Source organism: Oryzias latipes, chromosome 9 (genome assembly GCF_002234675.1).
Source record: "Oryzias latipes chromosome 9, ASM223467v1".
NCBI lineage: Eukaryota > Metazoa > Chordata > Actinopteri > Beloniformes > Adrianichthyidae > Oryzias > Oryzias latipes.
The window spans coordinates 1,177,208-1,199,689 of record NC_019867.2 but is presented as its reverse complement, the minus strand read 5'-3'; the positions used below and the strand labels follow the sequence as shown (position 1 = coordinate 1,199,689).

Below are 22,482 nucleotides of genomic sequence, written 5' to 3'. Positions count from 1 at the left end.
GTAAGCGGCACTCAAACTCACTCTGCTCAGGCTCCATAAAGTTTTAGCCCAACTTTCTCCACGCCGCCTCCAGGGGAGGACGGCACTTAAGGCTGGGGTGTCGTAAAATTTCATTTAAACTTTAATTATACATTTTTATTCAAACTTTATTGCACATGCGGTGCTTTGAATGTAGCTCTGACTGGGATCTTCTTCTGCTGAGCTGTGCTTTATATAAAACAGCCAAAACTGTAAATGCAGTTTCAGGTTTCAAGCTTTAAAAATAAGAAAACAAGAAAAAACTTTAGGAGGATTACTCTAAAAATTCTTCCCTAATAATGTGGGAAACTGATCAAATCCTCCTGGAAACACGATCCTCCCAACTCTGAGGCAGTGCGCAGCGTCATAAATATGACCTGCGCCTCATTAGATGCTTTTATTCCACAGATGTAAAATGTATGAAAACACAGGTTTTCATCCAAAGGTGTGTTTTTATGTAGCAGAAACATGTGAAGCACGAGGCGGTAGTGCAGTCAGACGGACAGCAGTTCTGTGTCGGTCGGTGCTGAGCTGTCACTGAACCAAATCCCAGCCGGCGTGGCGTCCGTCACCCTAAAGAGTGAAAGCGACGGCACACGTCCCTGACGGTGGAGGAAATGCTGACTCATCCTCTGTAGGAAGCAGGCGTGGAACAGCCCCCCCCACCTCACGGACGCTCCTCTGCCAGCTCTAAACCCTGCAGAACCCAAGAACCATTTCCTTCCCAGTCATCTTGACATTTCTGTTTTGGTCGTTCAGTTTGGGTTCCAACAATTCACAGGAAAAGCACACACACACACACACACAAAGTCACAGTGAAAAAAAGAAACAATCAAACTTTTAAAAAAAATGACGAAAATAAGACTTTTTTTAGAAAAAGCAATATTGCCCAATATTGACTCCATTGGTTCTTCAGGGTTAAGTCCGGTTGTCACGACAACAACACAACTGATTGGTCAACAGAAATCCGTGTATTGATGCTAAAAGCCCCAAACAGATGTTTTTCCTCTCAATGTTAGAAATATGATCAAACTCTTGGTTCCCTCTGACACCGCCTGCATCAGAAACACCCCCCCCCATCTGTTTGTTTATGACTTTCACCTGTTCCTTCCCTGTGAGGGTCCCTCGTCAGACCCCCCCACGCCCCTGCTGTGAGTTGACACGCTCCATTACATGATGACAATGCTGTCGGCGGGTGGTCCCATGTCAGGTTTCCTCTCAGGCCCCCACACCTGAGAAACAAACTCCACCCGTGGCTTCTGTGTTTCCCGCTTTTTTCCTTCAATCACACAGAATTTGAATTTTTCAGTGTTTGGAGACGTTCTCTGGGGGTCTGTTCTCTGGGGGCCGTTCTCCGGGGGTCTGTTCTCTGGGGGCCGTTCTCCGGGGGTCTGTTCTCTGGGGGCCGTTCTCCGGGGGTCTGTTCTCTGGGGGCCGTTCTCCGGGGGACGTTCTCTGGGGGCCGTTCTCCAGGGGACGTTCTCTGGGGACCGTTCTCCGGGGGATGTTCTCTGGGAGACGTTCTCTGGGGGCCGTTCTCTGGGGGCCGTTCTCTGGGGTCCGTTCTCTGGGGTCCGTTCTCTGGGAGACGTTCTCTGGGGGCCGTTCTCTGGGGGCCGTTCTCTGGGGGCCGTTCTCTGGGGTCCGTTCTCTGGGGGCCGTTCTCTGGGGGCCGTTCTCCGGGGGGCGTTCCAGCAGCCAAAAAGGCAGAAGCTGCTCATCCATTTCTTTTTTCAGCTTTAAAAGTCCCAGATGGACACATCGGCCGTTTCTGTCAGAGTGCGTGATGATGTCAGCATGATGTCATCAGTGCGGGCAGATGAGTGGATGTGCTGGAGGAAATATGAAAGGTTGAAGGTCACCATGAGCACCAACACAAGCCTGCTGTGTCTGAGTGCTGTCATTCCTAAGCAGTGATTGGTCTGAGTCGACCTTTCTATGGCAGCCAATCAGGGATGAGCTTGTTGGAAGCCACGCCCCTACCACTTAAAAGCAGAGTACACCAAATCTGTCAAAAGTTTTGAATGTTGGACGTGGGGGCCAGCAGGCTCCGCCTACTTTTAATGGAGGCATCTGACTGGTCAGTTTATAACTTGTATAAATATCATGGAAAAAGACGCACCTTGGGGTCTTTTTACCTGAAAGAGTTCATTCTTCATCAGGAATGAGTGGAGGGATTTGTGTGGTTTCCATGACAACCGTAGACAGTGTTTGACTGAACGTCTTTCACTCCAGTTTTTGTGTTTGAGATGATTCCAGAGCTGTTTCTCCCTGACTGAATCCTCATGGTGGGGGCTCCTTAACAACCCACCCCGACCTGATCTACTGTCAGATGTGGTCTTTTCATGATCATGCTGCCGTTTTTAGCCCACATCCTAAAAACCTGTGTCGTTTTCTAGTTCCTGCAGAGCGGCAGGAGTTTAGCAGAAATCCTCCTCTAAAGTTGTAGGCGGGACTGCTGGCTAGGAGCAACCCCATCCCCTATTCCCCTCCCTTTTTCTTAGAGCTCTTACTCCCCGTGCACAAACGTTGCTTTTTTTGTGTCTGCTCCTGATTCACAGTGATGCAAATAAAGAAATACTCATTTTCTTTATGAATGTCCTCCATCATCAGAAAAACGCCAAAAACGCCGTTTTCCTCAGAGCGGCTCTTCAAACGGAACATCGGATGTTCTAACCATCCGTTCATCCAGAGGTTCCTTCAGAATTATTAGTAGAGCTGCGATGCTGTTCCAGCCCGGGAACAGGAAGTGGCAGTGAGCGCCCCCCCCCCCCCCCCCCTTCCCGCCAAACACGGCGCTGTCAGATTTATCTCCCTCCCAGCAAAAGGCTAATCATTTGGCCAAATATAGAGATCCAAATAACCTTCAGGAGAGCCATGTTGTCCTTTCCCCTTTCCCTCCTCCTCCTCCTCTCCCCCCCACCCCCACCCCCCAGCGTAGGGCCGCTGTCTCCGCAAAATTGCCTTCTGGAGTTAGTGAGCGGGAACAGTTAAGATTTACAAACAATGATGAAGCTTGTCATGCGTCTTTGTCCATCCGTCACGGCGGGGCGGGCGGAGCTGTGGGCAGCGCCGTCCCGGTGTTCTTCATAAAAGCCAGCTCGCTGTGAAATACGCCCCCGCCGCGGCAGGCCGCTTTACGGCCGCGCGCTCGTCAGCAGCCCGCCGCTGTAAATCGCTGCGCGGGAGGTGACAGTGCAGTCCATCAACCCCCCCCACACACAGAGAGACACTCGCCCCGTTTCTCCACAAACACCTCGCCAGGGTCTGACCTGGGGGGGGCTCCAATGGAAGACTTATGGCAGCTTTGGGCCCGCGGGGGCCGCCGCTGCAGTCTGACTGTGTTTATGTCCTGTTGGCGTTTGTCCTTGTCTGGACTTTAAATTCATAACGGAGGAAAGTTTCTGAACTTTTGTGTCTGAGGAGCAGATGGATGTGGTGGAGCGGCCGCCGCCGGTTGGTTCTCCCGGTGTCAGCGCAGAGTGTGGAGTCATTTAAATGCAAATGTGAAGGTTGAGGGATTGCAGATGTTAATCCTGCTAATCGATGGACCCGCGTGAGCCCATTATGTTAGAAATCCATTACTATCTTTCTAGATGATATTCTATTGATTTCCCCACTTCGCCTTGTACTCTACTGTACAGTCCAGTGAGTTACTGCGTATAAAGTCTGTCGTTTCAGGCTGCCCGCCTCTGAAAAATAGGCCTGGGGGGGGTCGGCCTCACTGAGCTTCTTTGTTTCGCGCGTGAAATACTTTCTCCTGCTCCCTCATCACTTTTCCTCTTCCATCTCCAAGATGCCAAAACTCTTTTGGATTTATGAAACCTGAAAGGAGCTGGGAGGTGACCCCCCCCCCCCCCCGGCTGTTTGTGTCATGTAGCGGTCAGACCTCATTCTGGGACACGTCAGGACGTCCCTCACCTGAGTGCCGATCCATCACCTGGATGAGGACGGGCTGCAGGTCCTCCTGCTCCAGCGTGAGGCGTGGAGATCTCAGGAGGACAGCAGAAGCTTCTGGATTCTGGGTCGGTTCCTCAATGAGACGTTTCAGGGGGCCACACGTACCTCAAGCTGATGGTTCGATTTCGGGGTTGAAGGTTTTTTGTCTTTTGCATTTCCAGTTGATTCAGTTGCAGATGTTGAAGGAAGGATCTAAAAACTCTGATAACATTTCAGTTCTGGAGGAGAAAGTGCAGTTAATGTTGGAAACGCTAATATTTTACTACACATTGCAGACCGGTACCGGTCCATGGAAAAGTTGCTTCTAAGAAAAGCAGACCTATTTAGTCAGAATCCCAACAGAAATGAAAGAAGTGACTCTGTTTGGAAAATCCATCTGCTATTTTCTAAAAACGGCTGCTCCAACCGCTGAACGGAAACCTCCAAGTTACCAACAAACAAACACATTTGAAAAGTTTCTTTTGGCAGAAAGAGCCTTCCCCTTCAAAATAAAAGACGGCTGCATTTTATAAACAAAATGTGGATTTATTGTGACAGACCAGAATACAATATTCAACACCTTTTTGTCTGATGTTACAAGGATGCTGTTAATAAAGTTGTGGATTCACATTTCTGACTATATTTATAAATACCAGAATTAGAACCATCTTTTTTTGGTCTGTTTCTATCTGCTGTTTATCCTGAAACATCAGAGGAAACTGAAGTTGGCTTTGGATTTTTTATCTTCGACCCTGACGGTTATGGGTTTGGGGAAAATCTATATTGATTGATTCAATTGGTTTATTTTAAGCATTATTTGTAGACGATACCAGAAAAAATGACCGATTTATCAAACTCATCACAGAAACAATGAAATGCTTCAATTTAAAATAAAACTAACAAAAGCAAAGACGCACTTTATTCACATTTGATTCATGAAATATAGTTTTGCATCGTTTTCTTAATCTGGTTCTGATCTTTTTCTAATGGTTCCTGCACCACATTCAGTAAACAAAGTTTAAAGCAGCTGCAGATGAAGAGGATGAAGATGAACTTTACCCTCATCCTCAAACAGGAGCTCTAAAAAGGGCTGCAGTCCACTGACAGGTCGGACAAGGCGGACCCCCCCTCTCTGAGCAAGCAGGTGTCTCCCGTCCCTCAGGTGCAGGTCCTGATCCCACCTGAATGCCACACCTGCTCCGCTGGCCGTGGTGAAGTGGGACTAAGGCCGTCCTCGGATGAGAACCCTCCGTCTGCTCTGTGATTACACCGTTTCCTGTCAGGTCGCTCTCGTCGGGCTGCTAAGTGCTCCGTGGCCCCCGGCGTTTGTAGACTAAATACCGGCGTAATGGTCTGCTCGGGCGCGAGCGCGGCGGTAATGTGCTGTACGACACCGCCATTAAGACGGGCCCGGGGCTGTGGAGACATTAAACGGCCGGCCGGGCTGCGTGCTTTATGGCCTCTCAGGCTCTCCGGCGATTCCTCTTCCCGCTCCCGCTCTGCAGCGTCTGGCCGCTCTGAGGCCGCCGCTGTGGGAATCGAACCTCCGCTTTCAAGACAGGAAGGTGAAGAAGAAAAAAACGGGATGGAGCTTTGAGTTTGAACACTTTTAAAGAAGATGGGAGTCTAAGAAGTCTGTGCTTCTGAAACGACCGTTTGTCTAAAATAAAGATTCCAGCACAAAAGTTCATTTAAAATAGAAATAACAATCACAAAAAACATTTTTGAATTATTCAAACAATCCAAGTTATGTATATTTATTTTTGATCTAAAAATATCAATATGTTTTTAGATATTTGAGTTCACATTTTAAAGTGATACAGATGGATAACGTCTATAAACAGATCATTTTATTTCTATTATAAATGATTCCTTTTTCTTTCTTCGGCCTAAACTCCATAATTGAATGTTCATAAAGTAGAAGATGAAACATTTTTGTGGATAAGTTCAGCGTCTGCGTCTCCAGACGTGGCGTGGACAGACGTGGCGTGGACAGGCGTGGCGTGGACAGACGTGGCGTGGACAGACGTGGCGTGGACAGACGTGGCGTGGACAGACGTGGCGTGGACAGGCGTGGCGTGGACAGACGTGGCGTGGACAGACGTGGCGTGGACAGGCGTGGCGTGGACAGGCGTGGCGTGGACAGACGTGGCGTGGACAGACGTGGCGTGGACAGACGTGGCGTGGACAGACGTGGCGTGGACAGACGTGGCGTGGCGTGGACAGACGTGGCGTGGACAGACGTGGCGTGGACAGACGTGGCGTGGACAGACGTGGCGTGGCGTGGACAGACGTGGCGTGGACAGACGTGGCTCTGGCGGTTCTGTCTCTGAACGGCTGTTTGCAGCTTCAGCGCAGCAGACAGCCAGGCTTCCTGCTTTCTAAAGCAATCTATTTCCCCTTTCTGTGTCCTTTCCTTTGGCATTCTTCTTACCCCGTCAGCGTGCCATGAATGTGTAGTTTAAATGTAATGATAGCAGGTATTGATCGGCCCCCCCGCCTCAGTATTGCATATCTATAACTCTTCCATGGATCACGTCAGGAAGATGGACTGACAGCCCATTTGGGGAGCTGATGGGGCACAGTAGCAGAAATGGAGATTTAGCATCCCGCCTCCCCGCTGAGGACAGATCGGTTAACAATACGGGAGCAGAGGTTCCTCTCTGCTTAATTAGCCTTTGACCTCTAGGCTTGGCGCCGTCTGTCAGCTCGTGTCGGGCCTGCGCTCAAAGCAGCTCTATTGCAAACCAATAATGAGCGTTTAACAGCTTCCAGAGAGGCTCTTGGTTTGAACGGAGGAATTAACTGAGCAAACAAACCAGAACAGCTTTTATTCATGATGATGCAGGAGCTTTTATTGACCGCCGTTTGCTGATGTTGGTGTTTGATGTAGCTTTAAATTAGTTGCAGCTCAGGCGGAGCCACCGGTTTACCGTCAGAGCTCAGCCAAAGGAGCTTTTCACTCCGTCATTGAAAAGATGCTGCTGGTTCAAACCTGTCAGGGATCCAAATTAAGGTTGAAGAGGACTGAAGCCGTTTTCTGCTCTGATTCGGCCTTTTTTCATTTTTACCTTTGGAAATGAATAGAAACAACTTTCTGAATTTAGAAATATTTGTATTTTTTTATCCTCCTACATAAACCTGAGAAATGTTGATATACTTTAGTACATGTTTGCAACATGTTTGAGCTATTTTGGTTTCTGTTTAAATGTTTTATTTATAAAAGGTCCTTTAGGCTTAAATGAGTTTATTTTCTGTTGTTTTACAAAATATTCATCCAAACTGAACCAACATAAAGTAAAACGGTTTAAGAAGCACAAAACTGTGCAGCGACTGAGGCTAATTTAGCTTTAATGTGATAGTTATTCAGTTTAGATGACATGTTTGGTCAGAATTATCCACCCTTCATTAGTTGTTCATTATTTCAAAGTATATTTTTTTCTGGCTTGGATTTCACATAAAAGGCCGCTTTAAGTCAAGTCTTTAAATCCGAAACGGGTTTCAGACGCGTTTCCTCTGCTTTCACGTGGTGTTTTGAGCTTAAACCATCTTCAGTTACAACCAGAATCAAACCTCTGAGGTGATGCTGCAGAGCAACAGGGAACTCTGAAATGGACCGTTGACAAAAAAACTGCAGAAAAAATGGAACAAAAAACATTTCTAATGAACAGATTTCGATTTATTTGACGTTTGAATCCAGAAATACATTCATTTTTGGATGTAAAATGGGACTTTTTAACAAAGGAGTCTCTGGATAATTGCTCCACCTTGCAGCCTGCCTCCAGTGGTCATTTGTGGAACTGCGGCATTTTTTGCTTCAGCAGCTGCTTGTTTCTGACTCTGACCACCAAGTCAAAAGCTGAAAGAAAAGTCTCGTGCTCGTGATCTAATGGTTGGAATCATGGAGGACCTTCACCTCCTCACTGCTCCTCCTCTGTCTGTGAGCTCCTCTCTATTCTGCTCTACAGTTTGTCTGGATCCTTGTGGTCCCTGATGGAACCAGAAGGTTCTTGATCTCAGAAGGACCAGAATTCTCTTGTTGGGTCCAAAGCAGAGTTCTGATGAGCTTCCACATCTGGTTCTACTGAAAAACCAGCCTGACCTGGACCTGAGGGTGCAGTGTGAATTTCAACCTAAGACTTTTGTGCTTTTTTTGTTCACATTCTAAGTATCATTTCTCATTGATTGACACCTAAAGCAGTCATGGTGATTGTTGTTCTGCAGGAATCCTGCGGTTTTTCTGGCTGTGGTTGTTGTAGCGGTTGTGTTTCCGTCCGTGGTTCGCCGTCGGAGCTGAGATGTTTCCGGGTGAAGATCAGCTGAGCTTCCTCCTCTTCTTCTCTGGGCTCTTTCACGCCTGCCTGTCTCCTCTTTGAATGCGTTTTCTGGACCATTAAGTCCTGCTGCTGCTCCGCTTGGATGATGAGCATCCACCTCATTCCTGGGGGGGGGAGGCAGTTGACGCCTCTATTTCTTCCAACGCTGGTCCTCAGCTGGACAGACATGGGACGCTCTCAAGCTGTCCAGGGCCAATTTCTTTTAGACACACCTCGTATCCTTTTAATGGGAGGGGTTTAATCCCAGGGCAGCCTTGTCATGTGACAGGCAACCCGTCATTCGTCAGTTCTGGTGACCCTGGTCACATGGAGGACTGTTCCACATGTCCTGCAGCTTTTCTAAGTCTGATCTGACTCCACTTGTTTTGGGAAAAAGGACTAAAATCTATTTCTATGATGAGTGGGATGTTTTCTTTTATTTTTCTGAACCTCATCTGATCTGAGTTCTGGTTCTGCTGCACAAACTTCAGAGGACTTTGCCAGAAAACAGTTGAGAAGAAATCAGTGGTTCCACCGTTATTTAAGGTTGTGCAACAGTTTTTCTCACGTTCTTGATCTGAACTGAGAACTAGATTTGCGTCTGATTGCTGAAAGCAATCAAGACTTTGAAGCTGTTGCTATCAAAGGCCAAAAACCCAGTTTAAATAAGGTTTCAGGAATATAGTAACATAGCGGTTTAAACACTCTTTAAATCCCCGCCAAGTGGCCTAAAACATCTAAAAATGTTGTATTTTATTCAGGACTATTCATGAAACCAAAATGTCAAAGCCTAATCTTGTAAAGACAACAGTTTTATTAGAGATCAGAGCTTTTAGACCTTTTCATGGAATTATCTCAGGAATTCAACTTTTTCTGTTCTCAAAATAAAACAATATTAACAGTAAAGACAAGATTTCTGTAATATTATCATTAAACAAAACGATCCGTTTAGAAGACGCGGCTCTTAACTCAAGGTTTTATGGAATCATGGGTAATAGGTCTCATTCATTTTACAAATAGCTTTTTATACCTTTTAAAGGTTAATGAAGTAGGTTAGTTAGCTTTTGAAAGCTATTTTTGATAGATATCTGTAAATAAAGTATTTTTTATTTAGATAGTAATGCACAGTTTGTATTATATCCCTCATTGATTATTCAATGGGAAAAACAAAGAAACTATATTTAAGTTAAATTTTCATTTGACAAGAAAAAGTAATTAGAATAATCCCAGGAAAGTAACTCTAGAAACCCATAATTGTTTTATTAAAGATGAAAATTCTTAGATTCAGTAAAATATTGTAAAACAGAATAACTATAGATCAGGGGTGTCAAACTCATTTTGGTTCGGGGGCCACATTCAACCCGTCTGATCTCAAGTGGGCCGGACCAGTAATGTAAAGGAAAAATAACAACTTTATTCTTGTTTTTTTACCTTATTGGAAACCATGCCTCAACCAACATGGTAGCCTAATCATTTCTTATTACACATTCATTCACAGAGGTCAATGGATCTTAAATGAAATTAATTTCACTTTAAATATATTGGTTTATTCAATTTTATACAGACTGAAGCAATCCTGATAATAAATTCAAGAGGGGCTACAGAAAAATATGAAACATCTTCCTAAAATGTAAACGTCCAAACGATGACAAAATTACACTAAATTAAACTTGCAAACATTTGTGAACATAAGAGTTTGGAGTTAACTTCTTTTCTCTCCTGAAACTTCACCAGATTGTTAATATCAGGATTCAAATCCTGTGCAGAAACACATTTACCGTCATTCAAGTGTGCAAAACACAATGAAATGTCCATTATTATTATCATTCATTATTATAAGAATCTTTTCCTGGTTTCTGCCTGAATTTTGTGGCAACACCTGCCTTCTTCCTGACCTTTGATGGAGCGCCATCAGTGACCAAAATTACTTCATGTGACCAGTTCACTTCAACCTCGTCCAGCACAGTAACTAGAGAGCTGACTATGTCATCAGTTGTTGTTGTGTCCATCCACTCCAGAAACTCCACTGTGACGTCTCTTCATCACCTTTAATAAACATGCACAGCTGTACATATCTGTGATGTTGGTGCTTTCATCAATAGTGCCTGAAAATACAATAAATGGCTGGATTCCTTCATATGGCTGCCCATGTTTCCTCAGAGATGTTGGATCTGATCGTAATTCTTGACAGACTCATGTTTAAGGTCGACTGCTTTTTGGGAACAAGACTTCTGCAGCCTTCAGCATTTTTCAATAAGTTCACCATCAGAAAATGGTTTGGATGTTTGCTCCAACTTGTCTGCAATAAGGTAGCTAGCTTTCACTGCTCCATCACTGACGCCACGGCTGCAGTAAATCCAGATGGTTGTTTATCGGTCCAGCTAATAGTTGCTAAATCTTTTTTTTCTTAACTGCAAATGGTGAAACTTTTCTTTGTGCAGAGTCTCATAGTGGTGCTGAATGTTATGTTCTTGGAGAACCTGTTGATGACATACCAAGCTTGCAGGTTTGCATTTAGCTCCGTGAACAAATGAAACGCTTTCCATTTTCCTGGAAAGCTCAGGACTTCACTTCAACCTTTATTTTCTTTCTGACAACATTTTGGTCATTAGGGAGTCACTACTGATCATCCTTCAGTGGTGAGGCTCACAGGGAACCAAACTACTGCCTACCCAGACACAGAGCTGTTAGGTTTCGTTTTTGGCACATGCAGAGTTATGTTGTTTCACCTGTTAAGCTTTTCCTTTGCTCCCCCTAGTAGTGGATTTGCACATTTCAGTTATTTCTTTAAAAAATCATAACTCGCCACAGGAATGGACTAGAAACTTGCTTTCTTTTTAAAACATCCTTATGATTTTTACTCTTCACGTGTGGGCTGGACTAAACTACCTGGCGAGCCGGATACGGCCCGCGGGCCGTGTGTTTGACACCCCTGCTATAGAGAGTAAAAACATGTATATGAAGATATATTACCTTTGGCACACAAAGTAACGATTTTTTTTAATGAGTTATTTTCCTGAGGGGATTTTCCAACCCGGAAGTAAGACAACTGGATCTCTGAGGCTCCGCCTTTCACCCTTTGTGGATGCCGCCCATTTCATGACATCATCCTGGAGTGGGCGTGGCAGCGTGTCTGCCTTTCTCCCATGAAAACAAACATTTGAACTTTTGCAAAGATGGACGTTCATATTGTTCATAGAAAAGAAAAGCTTTTAGCTGATCGGAGAAAGTGGGTGTTGGTCTGGGGGCGGGGCTGGTTGCTCAGATTCTTCCTGGAAGGGGCGTGTCCTCACTGGTCTACGGCAGCTCGTCAGAACCCACTGGTTGTGGTGGATTGGGAGGGGCTGGTGCTCAGAGAGCAGATTTTTAGTGGGATACTCAGAAAAGCATTAAAATACTGTTTTAACATTAAAATCATGATTAATTAGGAATGAAAATTATAAAACACTTATAAGCTCAGAAAATAGATTTTGCAGAAGTAAAAGGGGCAAAAAGTTTTATTTTGTTTCCCTTTCATTGTACAAAAACAAGACGAACTGATTTGTTTTTGTAATGTTTTTGTGGGAATGACATGAAAAGATAAAAACAGAGTAGGTTCACCGTCAGCAGGATAACTGAGCGGCGGGTGTTTACTTAAGCATTATCTGCCAGCATGACCCCCCCACACAGAGAGCTTATCCTCTGGATCAGAGTGAATTACCATCTCCTCTAACATCTGGGCTTTTGTTTCCCTGTTTGGCTGCAGCAGAAGTGATTGCACCTTCATCCACTGCTCCTCATTGTCAGCAGACGCAGTGGGAGGTTCAGACCTTTGGCTTTTGTCGTTTCACACAAAGACTGTTTCATAGTTTGGACATTTATGGAGCAGCAAGTGAGACGGAAAAAGGCAGAGTTTCCTGGTGAGAGTGAACTTTTCCTGCAGCAGATAAGTCTGTCTGCTTCCAAACGGCAGACAGAACTTGAATATTTAGAACGTTCCTCCAGCTGACGATGGTTCCAACATCACTGCTGCTGAAAATGACGCTTTAGAAAATAAATATTAAGAAATTATTGGGTCAAAAGTCTAAAATTGATGTTTTTGAACTCTTTTTTCCTCCTAAAGGCCCGTACACACCGGGACGAATATTCGCCAGCGTTTTTCGCCACGTTTTTTGTGTTCACACCCAGGCGATTTTCGCTGACGATGAGCCGAGCGAACATGCAATTTCATTCCCTGACATTAGATGGCGCTTAATGTAAACAGAAATACTCCTGTACACAAGGTGGCGCTGCGCAACTTTACGCTTCTTAAAGTCGCTTTTCACTCAGAAGAAGAGAGCAAGTATTTACGCGCTTGTCAGAATCATACAAAGAAAACATGAATATTTCAAGCATCAGTAGCTCCAACTGGTGCTTGGTTCGGGGATGTTTTAGAATGTCCGTCATTATTTCTTCGCTGCTGTGTAGACGCTACTTGGCGTCTATCTTCTTCGCTGGTATGTGTGCTCAGCAAGGCAGTTTTGTGTTTGAGCGCCCCCAAGTTGTGTTTTACTGTAACTTCAGAAGCTCCAGACACGTGAGCAAAAGCGCCATTCTCATTGGTCGAATAGATTTCGACGCGACGCGTCGAAAAAAAAAACGAACCCGAGGCGTTTTTTTTTTTTTGACGCTTTGGCACTTGGCGTTTTTTCGCGTCGGTGTGCACACTCTCGTTGGTGCCCTTTGTTTAGTCACGAGGCGTTAAACGTCGGCGAAAATCGCCGGCGAAATTCGTCCCGGTGTGAACAGGCCTTAATACTGTTGATGTTGTTGGTCTCCTTTTAGGAAACACGATGCTGATTTCACATAATTACTTAGTTGTTTGCTGTTTGTACTTCTGAATGTCTTTTTTTTGCTGCTGGAGATAAAAGAATTTCCCCGTTGTGGGATGAATAACGTTTAATCTTATCTTCACTCTCTTGATATTTTTGATCGTTTTATGATCATGTAGGTTTACTGAAGCTAATTAATTATGTGTAATTCCATTAAATGCAGATCGAAATGTTGGCCTCATTGAGTGTGTCAGAGAAATGGACTGAGTGGCCCCGCCCACCTGGTGTTTCAAACAGGAAGTGGCTCCAGGAAGCCAAAATCCCAAAGACGTCTATAGAGAAACAAACCGCTGTTCCTCGGTTATTGTGTTCAACACAAGAACCGTTCTGGATCTTTTTTTAAGATGTTCTTTTTTTTAAACAGTTTTTCAAGTTATAAACTGACCAATCACACGTCTCAATAAAAGTAGGTGGAGCCTGCTGGCCCCCACGTGGTCTTCCAACAAGTTCAATCTTGATTGGCCAGAGTGGTTGGCATAGAAACTCAGAGCAACCACTGCTCACTGCTGAAGTCTGGCTCCGACATGTCGGACGCCGGCGGCGTGTTGGAGCCTTAACAAAGAAAACCCTTCCTGCGTGATGGAAGGGCAGCTCGTTTCTGTGCAGTACCAAGGATGACCACCGGGAGCAGAAATCTCTTCATAACTCCATGAGATGGTCTGCAGGAGCTTCTTCTCAGGTCCGTTTGTTCAACCCTTTTCAGACCACCGACCGGTTTCATATCAGATAATATTTTCACACATCAGTCTGTTCACGGCTGAAGTGGGCGTCCGATTTTTTGAACCTCTTAACTTTTTTAGGTGAAGTTTGTCTTCATCCTCTGTAAAATATCTGCAGCTGCATAAATTTTCCTTCTTCTGTCCCGGTCAGAGGTCGTGTCACATAATAGCGCCCCCAAATGACAAGCTGTTGGTACTGTGTCTGCAACAGTGTGCGTGTGTGACAGCAGTCTAAACCAGAGGCGGGGGGGGGGGGTCATTTTTAGGATTTTTTATAAAAATATCTCTGCGTGAGTTTTGTCCATCAGAGCGGATCTTTTTTTTTTTTTTTTTTTTTTTTTTTTTTTTTTTTTCTTTTTTAACTTGTCCTGTCCAACAGCTAGGCAAACAGATGAGAGCTGAGGGCCTCTTGTGTTGGACATATTTTATTCTAACAAGAGGGGTTATTCATCTTCAGACAAACCAAAGGTATGTCTGAATAAACCCCTTTTGTAATTGAGGCCAAACTTTATTAATTTCAATCATGTTTGAAAATCTTTGGTGTTGGACCGGACGGAAAAGGAAAGAGGGGAACAAGAGAGAGGGACGTTAGAGAGAGGGGGGGGTAGGAGGGTGATAATAGGAGGGGAAGGGGGGTAAGACCATGAAGCAGCATAGAGCAGACAGGTTTACTGGTTGTTTATCGTTACGGTACGGTTCAAATGTAGTACAAAAAGGGCGGGGCCTGTTCACACACACTCAAATATTATCAACACACCTGCTAGCCGCAGAAATGTCCACATGTCAACATGCACACAAAACAGATAGTGTTCACGAACGCATACCTATGCCTTTAAACCAACTAGTGTGAAATCTTTCATTCATTCAATCATGCAAACTATTAGTGCAAAGGTGAGCTAACACCTGTGCTCAGGTGAGTGTTTATGTTCTTCTAAAATGGATGGTGGAATGTGAAAAGAAGGAGGAGGAGCGCCCAGCCACCCCCACACCCATACCCCCGCCGCAGCAGCAGCGGCAGCCGGAATTCCCCCAGCGCCACACGGGAACAGGCAGGGAACAACCGCCCCCCGGGCGACCAAGACCGCCACCCAGGCCAGGGCCAGCAGGACCGCCGCGAGGCCCCCAGAGCCAGAGAGCAGGGAGGCGCAGAGGGAAAGAGAGCGCCGCCCCAGCCCAGCCAGGAAAGCAGCCCCCCGCCGCGCCGGAAGAGCCCAACGCAGGGCCCCACCGGAGAGGGACGCCCACAGCCCCAGACGAGCACCCCACCACCACCCAGGAGTTCCGGGCATCCCCCCGCCCCGACCCCAGGTACGAGCCAGGACCCCCCAAGGGAGACCCGCTCCGCACTCCAGGCAGCCACCCACCCGGCCCACGGTTGGTCCAGGTAGGAGCAAGGCAGGGGCCCGCCGCCCCCGCCCAGGAGGGGGGAACCCCGGGGAAAAAAGGGCGGCCCATAAGGGATGTTATAAATATGGCCCGACCAGGCTCGGCCATGTTGGAAGTTTGGCGGGGCCCAGCGCCCAGGGGCAAGGACCAGGACCCACCCCCCAGGGACACGAACACCCCCGGCTCAGGTGTAATATGAACCCCCCCACCGCGCGGAGAGAGCACCGCCGGGCCCAGGGAGCCGGCACCCAAGGGACACGGCCGCCATCGCCAAGAGGCCCGCCAAGAGCGGATCTTTTAATCTCTGGTAATGACGGTGGGGTTAGGCGGATCTGCTCCTGGTTTCGAGGTGCCCCCCACTAAACAAGTCTCATCATTCAGTAAATGAAATCCAGGGCGACGGCTGGGAGCTTCATGAAGCCTTCAAAAATAATTATTTACAGTCTAGAGTGGGACTCCGCTGAAGGCTAAAGTGGCGTGAATGTGATTCATGAGGTCAAACAGAACATACATTGTTGTTTTCTTCTGCAGCCTGTTAACAACACGGTGATGCATGACCCCCCCCCACAGCCTGCACGGAGGATTCAGCCTTCATTATTTCTGCTGATGGATGGATGAGGCCTGAGAACAGAGCTCGTAATGAAGAGACTCTGTAAAAAAAGAATTCAAAGCACGCCACTCTGCTGCTGTCATGTGACTGCTTTTCAATCAGCTGATCAATCAGCCAATCAGAAACCAGATCGCTTTGTTTTTCTGCATTCTGTCTTTGATTCAACGAGGTGCTGCTTCCACGAGTCCGTGGTCACCGAGGCGGGAAAAAACGGCTCTAGACGCCGCTCACCTGGTTTCAAACGGAAACACAAACATTTGCGTCTCAGGAGGTTCACCCACAAGTGTCTCACTTTATAATCAACGTAAAAGAAAAAACATCAGGGAACGCTTTCTTCCTTTTCTTGACATGTTTTTGGAACCACAACAGAAGAACTTTGTCATTTAGCTGCTCAGACGGATGTTTAGAAAATGGAAGTTCCAGCTCAGATGAGGGGAGAGAAGCCACCGTCGCCCATGGATACAGACACGTTTTTATTTTATTGTCACTGCGAAGAATCCTAAAGACGTTTACTGCTGAGAGGGGATTGTCAGATTTCACTGCTGGGTTTTTGCTTCTGCATTTTGCTTTTTTTCCGTGCAGAAATCCAGAAAGGTTGAATCCAAGGCGGGCTTTGGATCTGCAGGGTTTGGGTCATGGAGACCGGCTCACAGGTTCTGAAGAACTCTGCTTTGATAATGAAGTCATCATCAGATACTCGGATCAGCAGGAGATCCCGGTGGCTTGAAAATTTTGGAGGGAATCCCTGCTGATCATCTGGCATAAACGTCCACAGGTGCCGCGCCGCTAACGAGAACACGAGGCGCTGATAGGAGCAGCAGATCCGTCAGGAGCAGAACACGTGTTGGACAGAGGTTCTGATTGAACGTGGCCGCTCAGCCTTTAATTACATCGTAGATTTCCTGCTGATGAACAGGCGGTGAATTAACAGTGAGCGTGCTAATTCACAGCCCCCCCCCACTGGCTGTTACTGCTGGACAGACGAGCTCTTAGCTAACATTAGTATTAACGATTGAGCTGTCAGTCCAGAACCGGTGACAAACTGCAGACGGGTTAAAACCCGAGTCCGAAACCAATCAGGAAGTTAATGAGGAGAGAAATGACTGCCCCCCCCCATCCCATCAGAGGAGGCGGGGAGGAAGGCCTTTAAGGTGCAGATACATGGGAAGGTTTGTCACATGACTGCGGTGGACCCGTGTCATCTGTAGGACGATGCGCCTGAAGAACTCGTTTCAGAGGAGAGACGTCCTCGTGTTGACGAACAAACACATCGTTTTTATTCAGATTTACCTCAAATGGGTCTTCTAATCTGGATTCTTTTTGTGAATATTTAAAAAATCTGTTATTCAAACACCAAAAAAAACTTCTTAGAAAAGGTTTGTTTTGATTATACATCCATCCAACAAACCGTCCATCCAATCATTTATCCAACCATCAACCAATTTAATATCCATCATACCTCCAGTCACACAGTTGATATGACTATCCAACGTATATTCATCCAACCATGTATCCATTCATTCAAACAACTACCAACCTATTCATCCAACGATCTATGTAAATGGATCTATGTATCCATTTAACCATTCATCCATCCAATCATACGTTCAACCATCCAAAAACTAATACAATATTTTTTTAATCATGTATCCATCCATCAAAACAGGAATGTATCCGTTCAACTATACATCCAACTATGTATCTGTTTCCATCCATTCATTCATCCAACCATTCATCTGTTTATCCATCCATCCCATCATTCATTGAGTTTTTCCACCCATTTAACCAGGTATGTTTTCATCCATCCATTTTACCATTCAACCATCCAAATATTCCCCCAACCATCAGATAAACCCGGTTGGATGACCGTAACCAAACAGCTGTGTTGAAGTGCCGTTACCGCTGGTGTTGACCCAGGAAGACACGATGCTGATGGAAGCTCCCGTCTCCTCCTGCTGAGAGATTTAATTAGCTGTAAATCCAAAGGTGAATGTTGTGGCGGTGCAGTCATCTTTATGCGGGTGGTGACAGAGAAGAAGATGTATTTTGTGGATCACATGATTGGACTCTGCTGTGTTCTTTCTGTTTACCCCCCCAGCAGGAAGGAGGCGCGTTAATTTATGAGTACACCACAGGAATTCATCATATTGATGACTTTGAAGAGTATCTGAGAAAGAAGTGGTAGAGTGTCCCTGACGCTTCTTACCAATGGATGACTTTGCAAAGCGAAATCCATTTTTTCAGCCTTTTGCCTCACAATAATGTTCAAATATTGAGTTATGGTCCTGTGAGAACAAATATCAGTTTATGGTCATAAATGTGCAACTTTGGATTTGAGGTAAAAAGGTTCAAGTCCCACTCTGAACATCCTCTACTGTAGGCCGTCACAATAGATCGCAAATTTATTGTTATTGGGATATCAAGCTGTGCAAAACGCATATCGCAAAAATAGCAACAAATAGTTACGTTAAATGTAACTAACGGTAGCTTGAAGTATTTAACGAATCAAATAAACCGCTTTTTTATTTGACCAATCAGATGGATGCCTTCGCAATCGGGTGGAGCCTTTTATGTTAGATGTAGAGGGTTGACTCGTATTTAAATTAAATTGTTGCAGTGAAATAGAAATTATGTTTTTGGTGGTTTTGTTATCCTCATCGCAATATTGATCACTAATATCGCGGAGGATCAGAAAGGGGCGGAGCTTGGAGACTGCGGCCCGTTGATTGTAGCTTCTACATCACACCCAGAAGCTTTTTTAAAGGAATTTTTTTTGTCTGCTCCTGATTCACAACAATTTGAAAAAGAAGTACTCAGAAATTCAGTTTTCATCTTTTTTATGTCCACATGGCCATGTTAAAACCAGCATTTCATGGGAGTGGGACTTTATCGTCATGAGTGGTCTCGCAGTACTTTACAGAAAATATGCAACTTTCATAAGTGAGGAATTATTACAATATTTCTTTTATATATTACTTTAAATATTAATTTGTGAATTTAAAATATAAATTCACAAGTTGATTCAAAAGATGAAGAACATAAAAGAAACAGATGCTTTCTTCTGTGCATCCTAATTCCTTCTAATCATAACTGGACATGTGTACATTTATGCATACATTACACACACATCACACTGAAGCTATTACATGAAATGACTGTCAAATAGAGTGAAAGGAAATCTGTTCAGGTTTTGAGCTAAAGCATTCGTTTGCTCCGTTTGCTGATGTTTCCAATCAGCATCAGCTTTTAGGAAGTTCTACGTTCAGATGCTGTGATGCGTTCATGGTCACCGCTGGTGGTTCGGTTGAAGACCAACGACCATTTACTTATTGTTGTGTGGATATGCAGATGGAAATGTGTCACTAACACAACAACTTTTTGTACTTTTTCCACAACAAATGAAGATGTTCGGTGAATCCGTGGTCGCAGTTATCTCTTCACACTTTGGTAGAAACTCCTCTGATCTGGACTTTGTGTCTGCAGCGTTCTCCCCCAGCAGCCTCACCTCCACCCATGACTCCACCCTGACCTGCCGCTCCATCAGCTCACTGGTGAACGTTGGCGTCAAGGCGGAGTTTGAGAGTGGCGGCCAGCCGTCCGTCTTCCCGGCCGACTCCATGAGCAGCGAGAGCAAATGAGGAGAAGCTGGAGCCTGCCAGGCGTTGGATGGTTCACGTCTGCTGCAGGTCTCTGACTCTGGAACCGCATTTTATGTCTATTTGTAGTTAAACTAAAATTAAAGCCTATTTTGGAACAAGTAGACAGAAAATTCAGACAAATAAAAACTTCTTTAGAATCAGTAAATGTTGGTCACAACGATCAAAAAGCTGAATTTAAAACTCTTTTTTTAACTGTTACAAACAAAGTTCTTTTTCTAGAGATGAAAGTGAAAACCAAGAATAAAAAAATGAGATGGTCTTTGTCTTATTAGTGTTTTATCATCTCAAAAACATTCTTAAAGTTCTAAGTGGGCCTTCTTTTCCTTTTGGAGTCAGTGAATCATCTGCCTCCATCTCTGCATCCATCAACCTCCTCTTCCTTATTCCTGGTAGCCTCTTCATCTTTTCACCATCATCATCATCATCATCGCTGCGTCTCCATCTGCTTCTCTGCTTTGATCTCCAGAACACCCATGATCTGGTCCTCTGATGGATCCAGTCCTGATCCATCCTGGTCCCTCAGAGAACCTCAGCATCTTCATCTGCTGCCTCCAGCTGTGCTTCAGAAGGAGGCGGGCTGAACTGACCGTCTTCATCGCAGTCTTCGGTTTTTCTGGTCTTTGATCTGGATGCTGCACATGAAACCCACAGGGAGGCAGAACTGTTTGCAGGAGGTCATCTCCTCCCGGTTCTGCCGGTGGGAAAGTTCACCTGAACTAAACAGGAGAGCGAGGGTCTCTGTTCTCCTGCAGATGAACCCTGGTACGGTTCAGTTCAGTCTGAACAAAAACCAAACCGCCACAGCGTGGATCTGAAGCGCTTCGGAAATGTCCGATGGCCGTTTTTGCCGTGCAGCCACGCTGCTGCTCTGAGACGGTCACCTCTGACCTCAGCCGTCTCCAGCTTTCTGAACATCTCTGTTTTCAGTTCTTCAAGCATCAGAAACTCCTGAGGATCTCCACGGGGATCCGGACACCCCCCCCCCCCCCCACACACACACCTTCCTGCTCCTTAGCAGACCTGCGTTTCCACATGGTCAGGGCGTTCTCTACATGGACGCACACATGCAGGTGGAGGTTAGCGCCGCGCCCACATGAATCACGCTTTCCTGCGCCGCGTCTTTATGGCGTCCTTGGTTCCACCGCATTTGCATGTGGATTGTATATTTAACCCCTGCAGGACAGCGCTGGAGGTTATTCTTTACAACTTTCTGGAGAAGAGGCGGAGTCTCTTCTTTGCGGTTCCTTTAAACTAAGGTCTCTACGTTTCCTGGAGAAGTCGATGCACAGATCATTTCCCCCTCAACGTTTTTGTGTCCAACCAGCCCGACTCAGATTGTGAGTCTGTGCGGCGCGTGTGAAAGTGCGCTTTAACTGCTGTGTTTGCAGAAGACGGCAGCAGAAGTGGCGGCGAGGTTTATGTCGCTACAAGTTTTAGGGAAATAAAGGTTGGCAGTGACGGAGGGCGGGCGCTCTCTTCCCGGGAAAAATTACTTGTTTTCTTTTCTCTGCTCGGCTGAATCATTCATTGGATTCTGCCCCTTCTGTTGTAATCAATAACGTGACCATCTTGTTTTTTTATGAAACGCACTTACTCTTAATTTCATCCACCAGTGGTTTTAGAGAGAAGAATGTGGAGTTACCTATAAGCGCCGGCGTTATAAATCACCTCCTGAGACGAGATGCTGCGGCCGTATCGATTGATCCTGATATATCACAGAAATTTACTGTCACTTCTGTTTTCAATTAAAGATACAATCAGTCAGATAATGACTTAATTGGATTTTACAGAAGATTGACTTTTATCGCCCCGTGCTTTACGAGTTTAGTTAAGGAAGGCCGTTTTATCACGGTTGTCGGGGGCGACCGGCTGCAGGGGAGAAAGCGTCCCCGGCCTGTTTTCCTTGAGCCTCGGCGGCCTCCATGAATCAGCGCGGCGGCGGCTCATCGCAGACAGGAAGTCGGTGAAAACTCCCCTCAGGTGTGTCACACCTGTGAAGGCCGCAGAAGGCTGATGGAAATGTGGCGTTTTGTGCTGAAATGTACCTTTACCTGCTGAAAAATGTTTTCACTCTGTTTGCAGCCCCCCCTCCTCCCTCACTTTAGGGTCGCAGGGGGGGGGGGGGGGACGCAAAAACCCCCCAGATCAGTTTTTGCTCCTCATTAAAGTCAATTTTTCAAACTAAACTTTAACATTAAATTTAAACAACACTCATGTTAACAGTTTATTGGTGGGAAAAGCTTAATGAAATGTAATTATATTAGAGAGAAAATAAAAACATGTTTATGAAATGAATGATGGTGATTTGCATAAATGTGTCTCTTGGGCCGTTTTGACACCAATTGTCTGCCAAAATCTAAAAAAAAAATGACGTAATATTCAAATTATGTTTGTGTCAAACAACAATTCTTGATCTTAAATAAACTTCAAGATAAATTTCCTAAATTTTCCAAAATAAAATGTTTTTGCTCAGCGTGCCGCCTCCCCAGGGAGGGCTAAATCAATTTCTGACAGGAGCTCAGCCCCCAATCAGCAGCTAATAGTGTGCTCTGGCGGAGGTCAGACCCCCCCCCCCCCCCCCCCCCCGATGGCAGGAAATGAGTCAGTAGCAAAGGGGGCGGGGCTTCTAAGCATGTGACCATTTTCATTTAAAACACATGAAGCGTTGATGCCTCACTGTGACTGACGGTGGCGCCGTGCAGGAAGTGAAAATGTCAAACAGTGAGAAAGTCGGACCTCATTGACGGCTCCAGCTACCCCCCCCCCCCCCCCCCCTCACCATCACACTCCCCCCTCCGTGCCTCACCATGACAGTATTAGAAATGTTCTGGGAAGCTCTCCTTCCATGACGTTCCTCTTGTGTCTCATTAGAACATCAGTCCAGATGTTCCTCTTGTTCCTCTTTGACCGTTGGGCCTTGACCTCTGACCTGAGCTGGCTCCACTGAGGCCTCTGCTGCTCGGTTTCCTCCCTGATCTTGGATCT

General features: G+C 45.7%; 1 protein-coding gene and 1 long non-coding RNA gene across 5 annotated transcripts in view; one reads left to right on the top strand and one right to left on the bottom strand.

The window, feature by feature from the left end:
• The window catches only part of LOC101161472 (doublesex- and mab-3-related transcription factor 1), a 37,729-nt gene extending 15,845 nt beyond the window's left edge, over positions 1-21,884 (top strand). For all 3 annotated transcript variants that reach the window (XM_023958133.1, XM_004086451.4, XM_020701694.2), the window contains exon 6: positions 19,322-21,884. In XM_023958133.1, the coding sequence (XP_023813901.1) occupies positions 19,322-19,476 (155 nt within the window). In that variant the 3' untranslated portion in view covers positions 19,477-21,884. The remainder of the gene's footprint in view (positions 1-19,321) is intronic.
• Positions 401-5,994, bottom strand: LOC110014729. 2 transcript variants are annotated; one of them, XR_002289727.2, is made up of 3 exons: positions 4,298-5,994; positions 3,940-4,196; positions 401-1,850 (listed from the first exon to the last, which is right to left on the bottom strand). It is a non-coding gene; the product is annotated as an uncharacterized LOC110014729 (long non-coding RNA). The 2 variants fall into 2 exon arrangements; XR_002289726.2 differs by having other exon boundaries at positions 3,940-5,994.
• Positions 21,885-22,482: the final 598 nt, after the last annotated feature.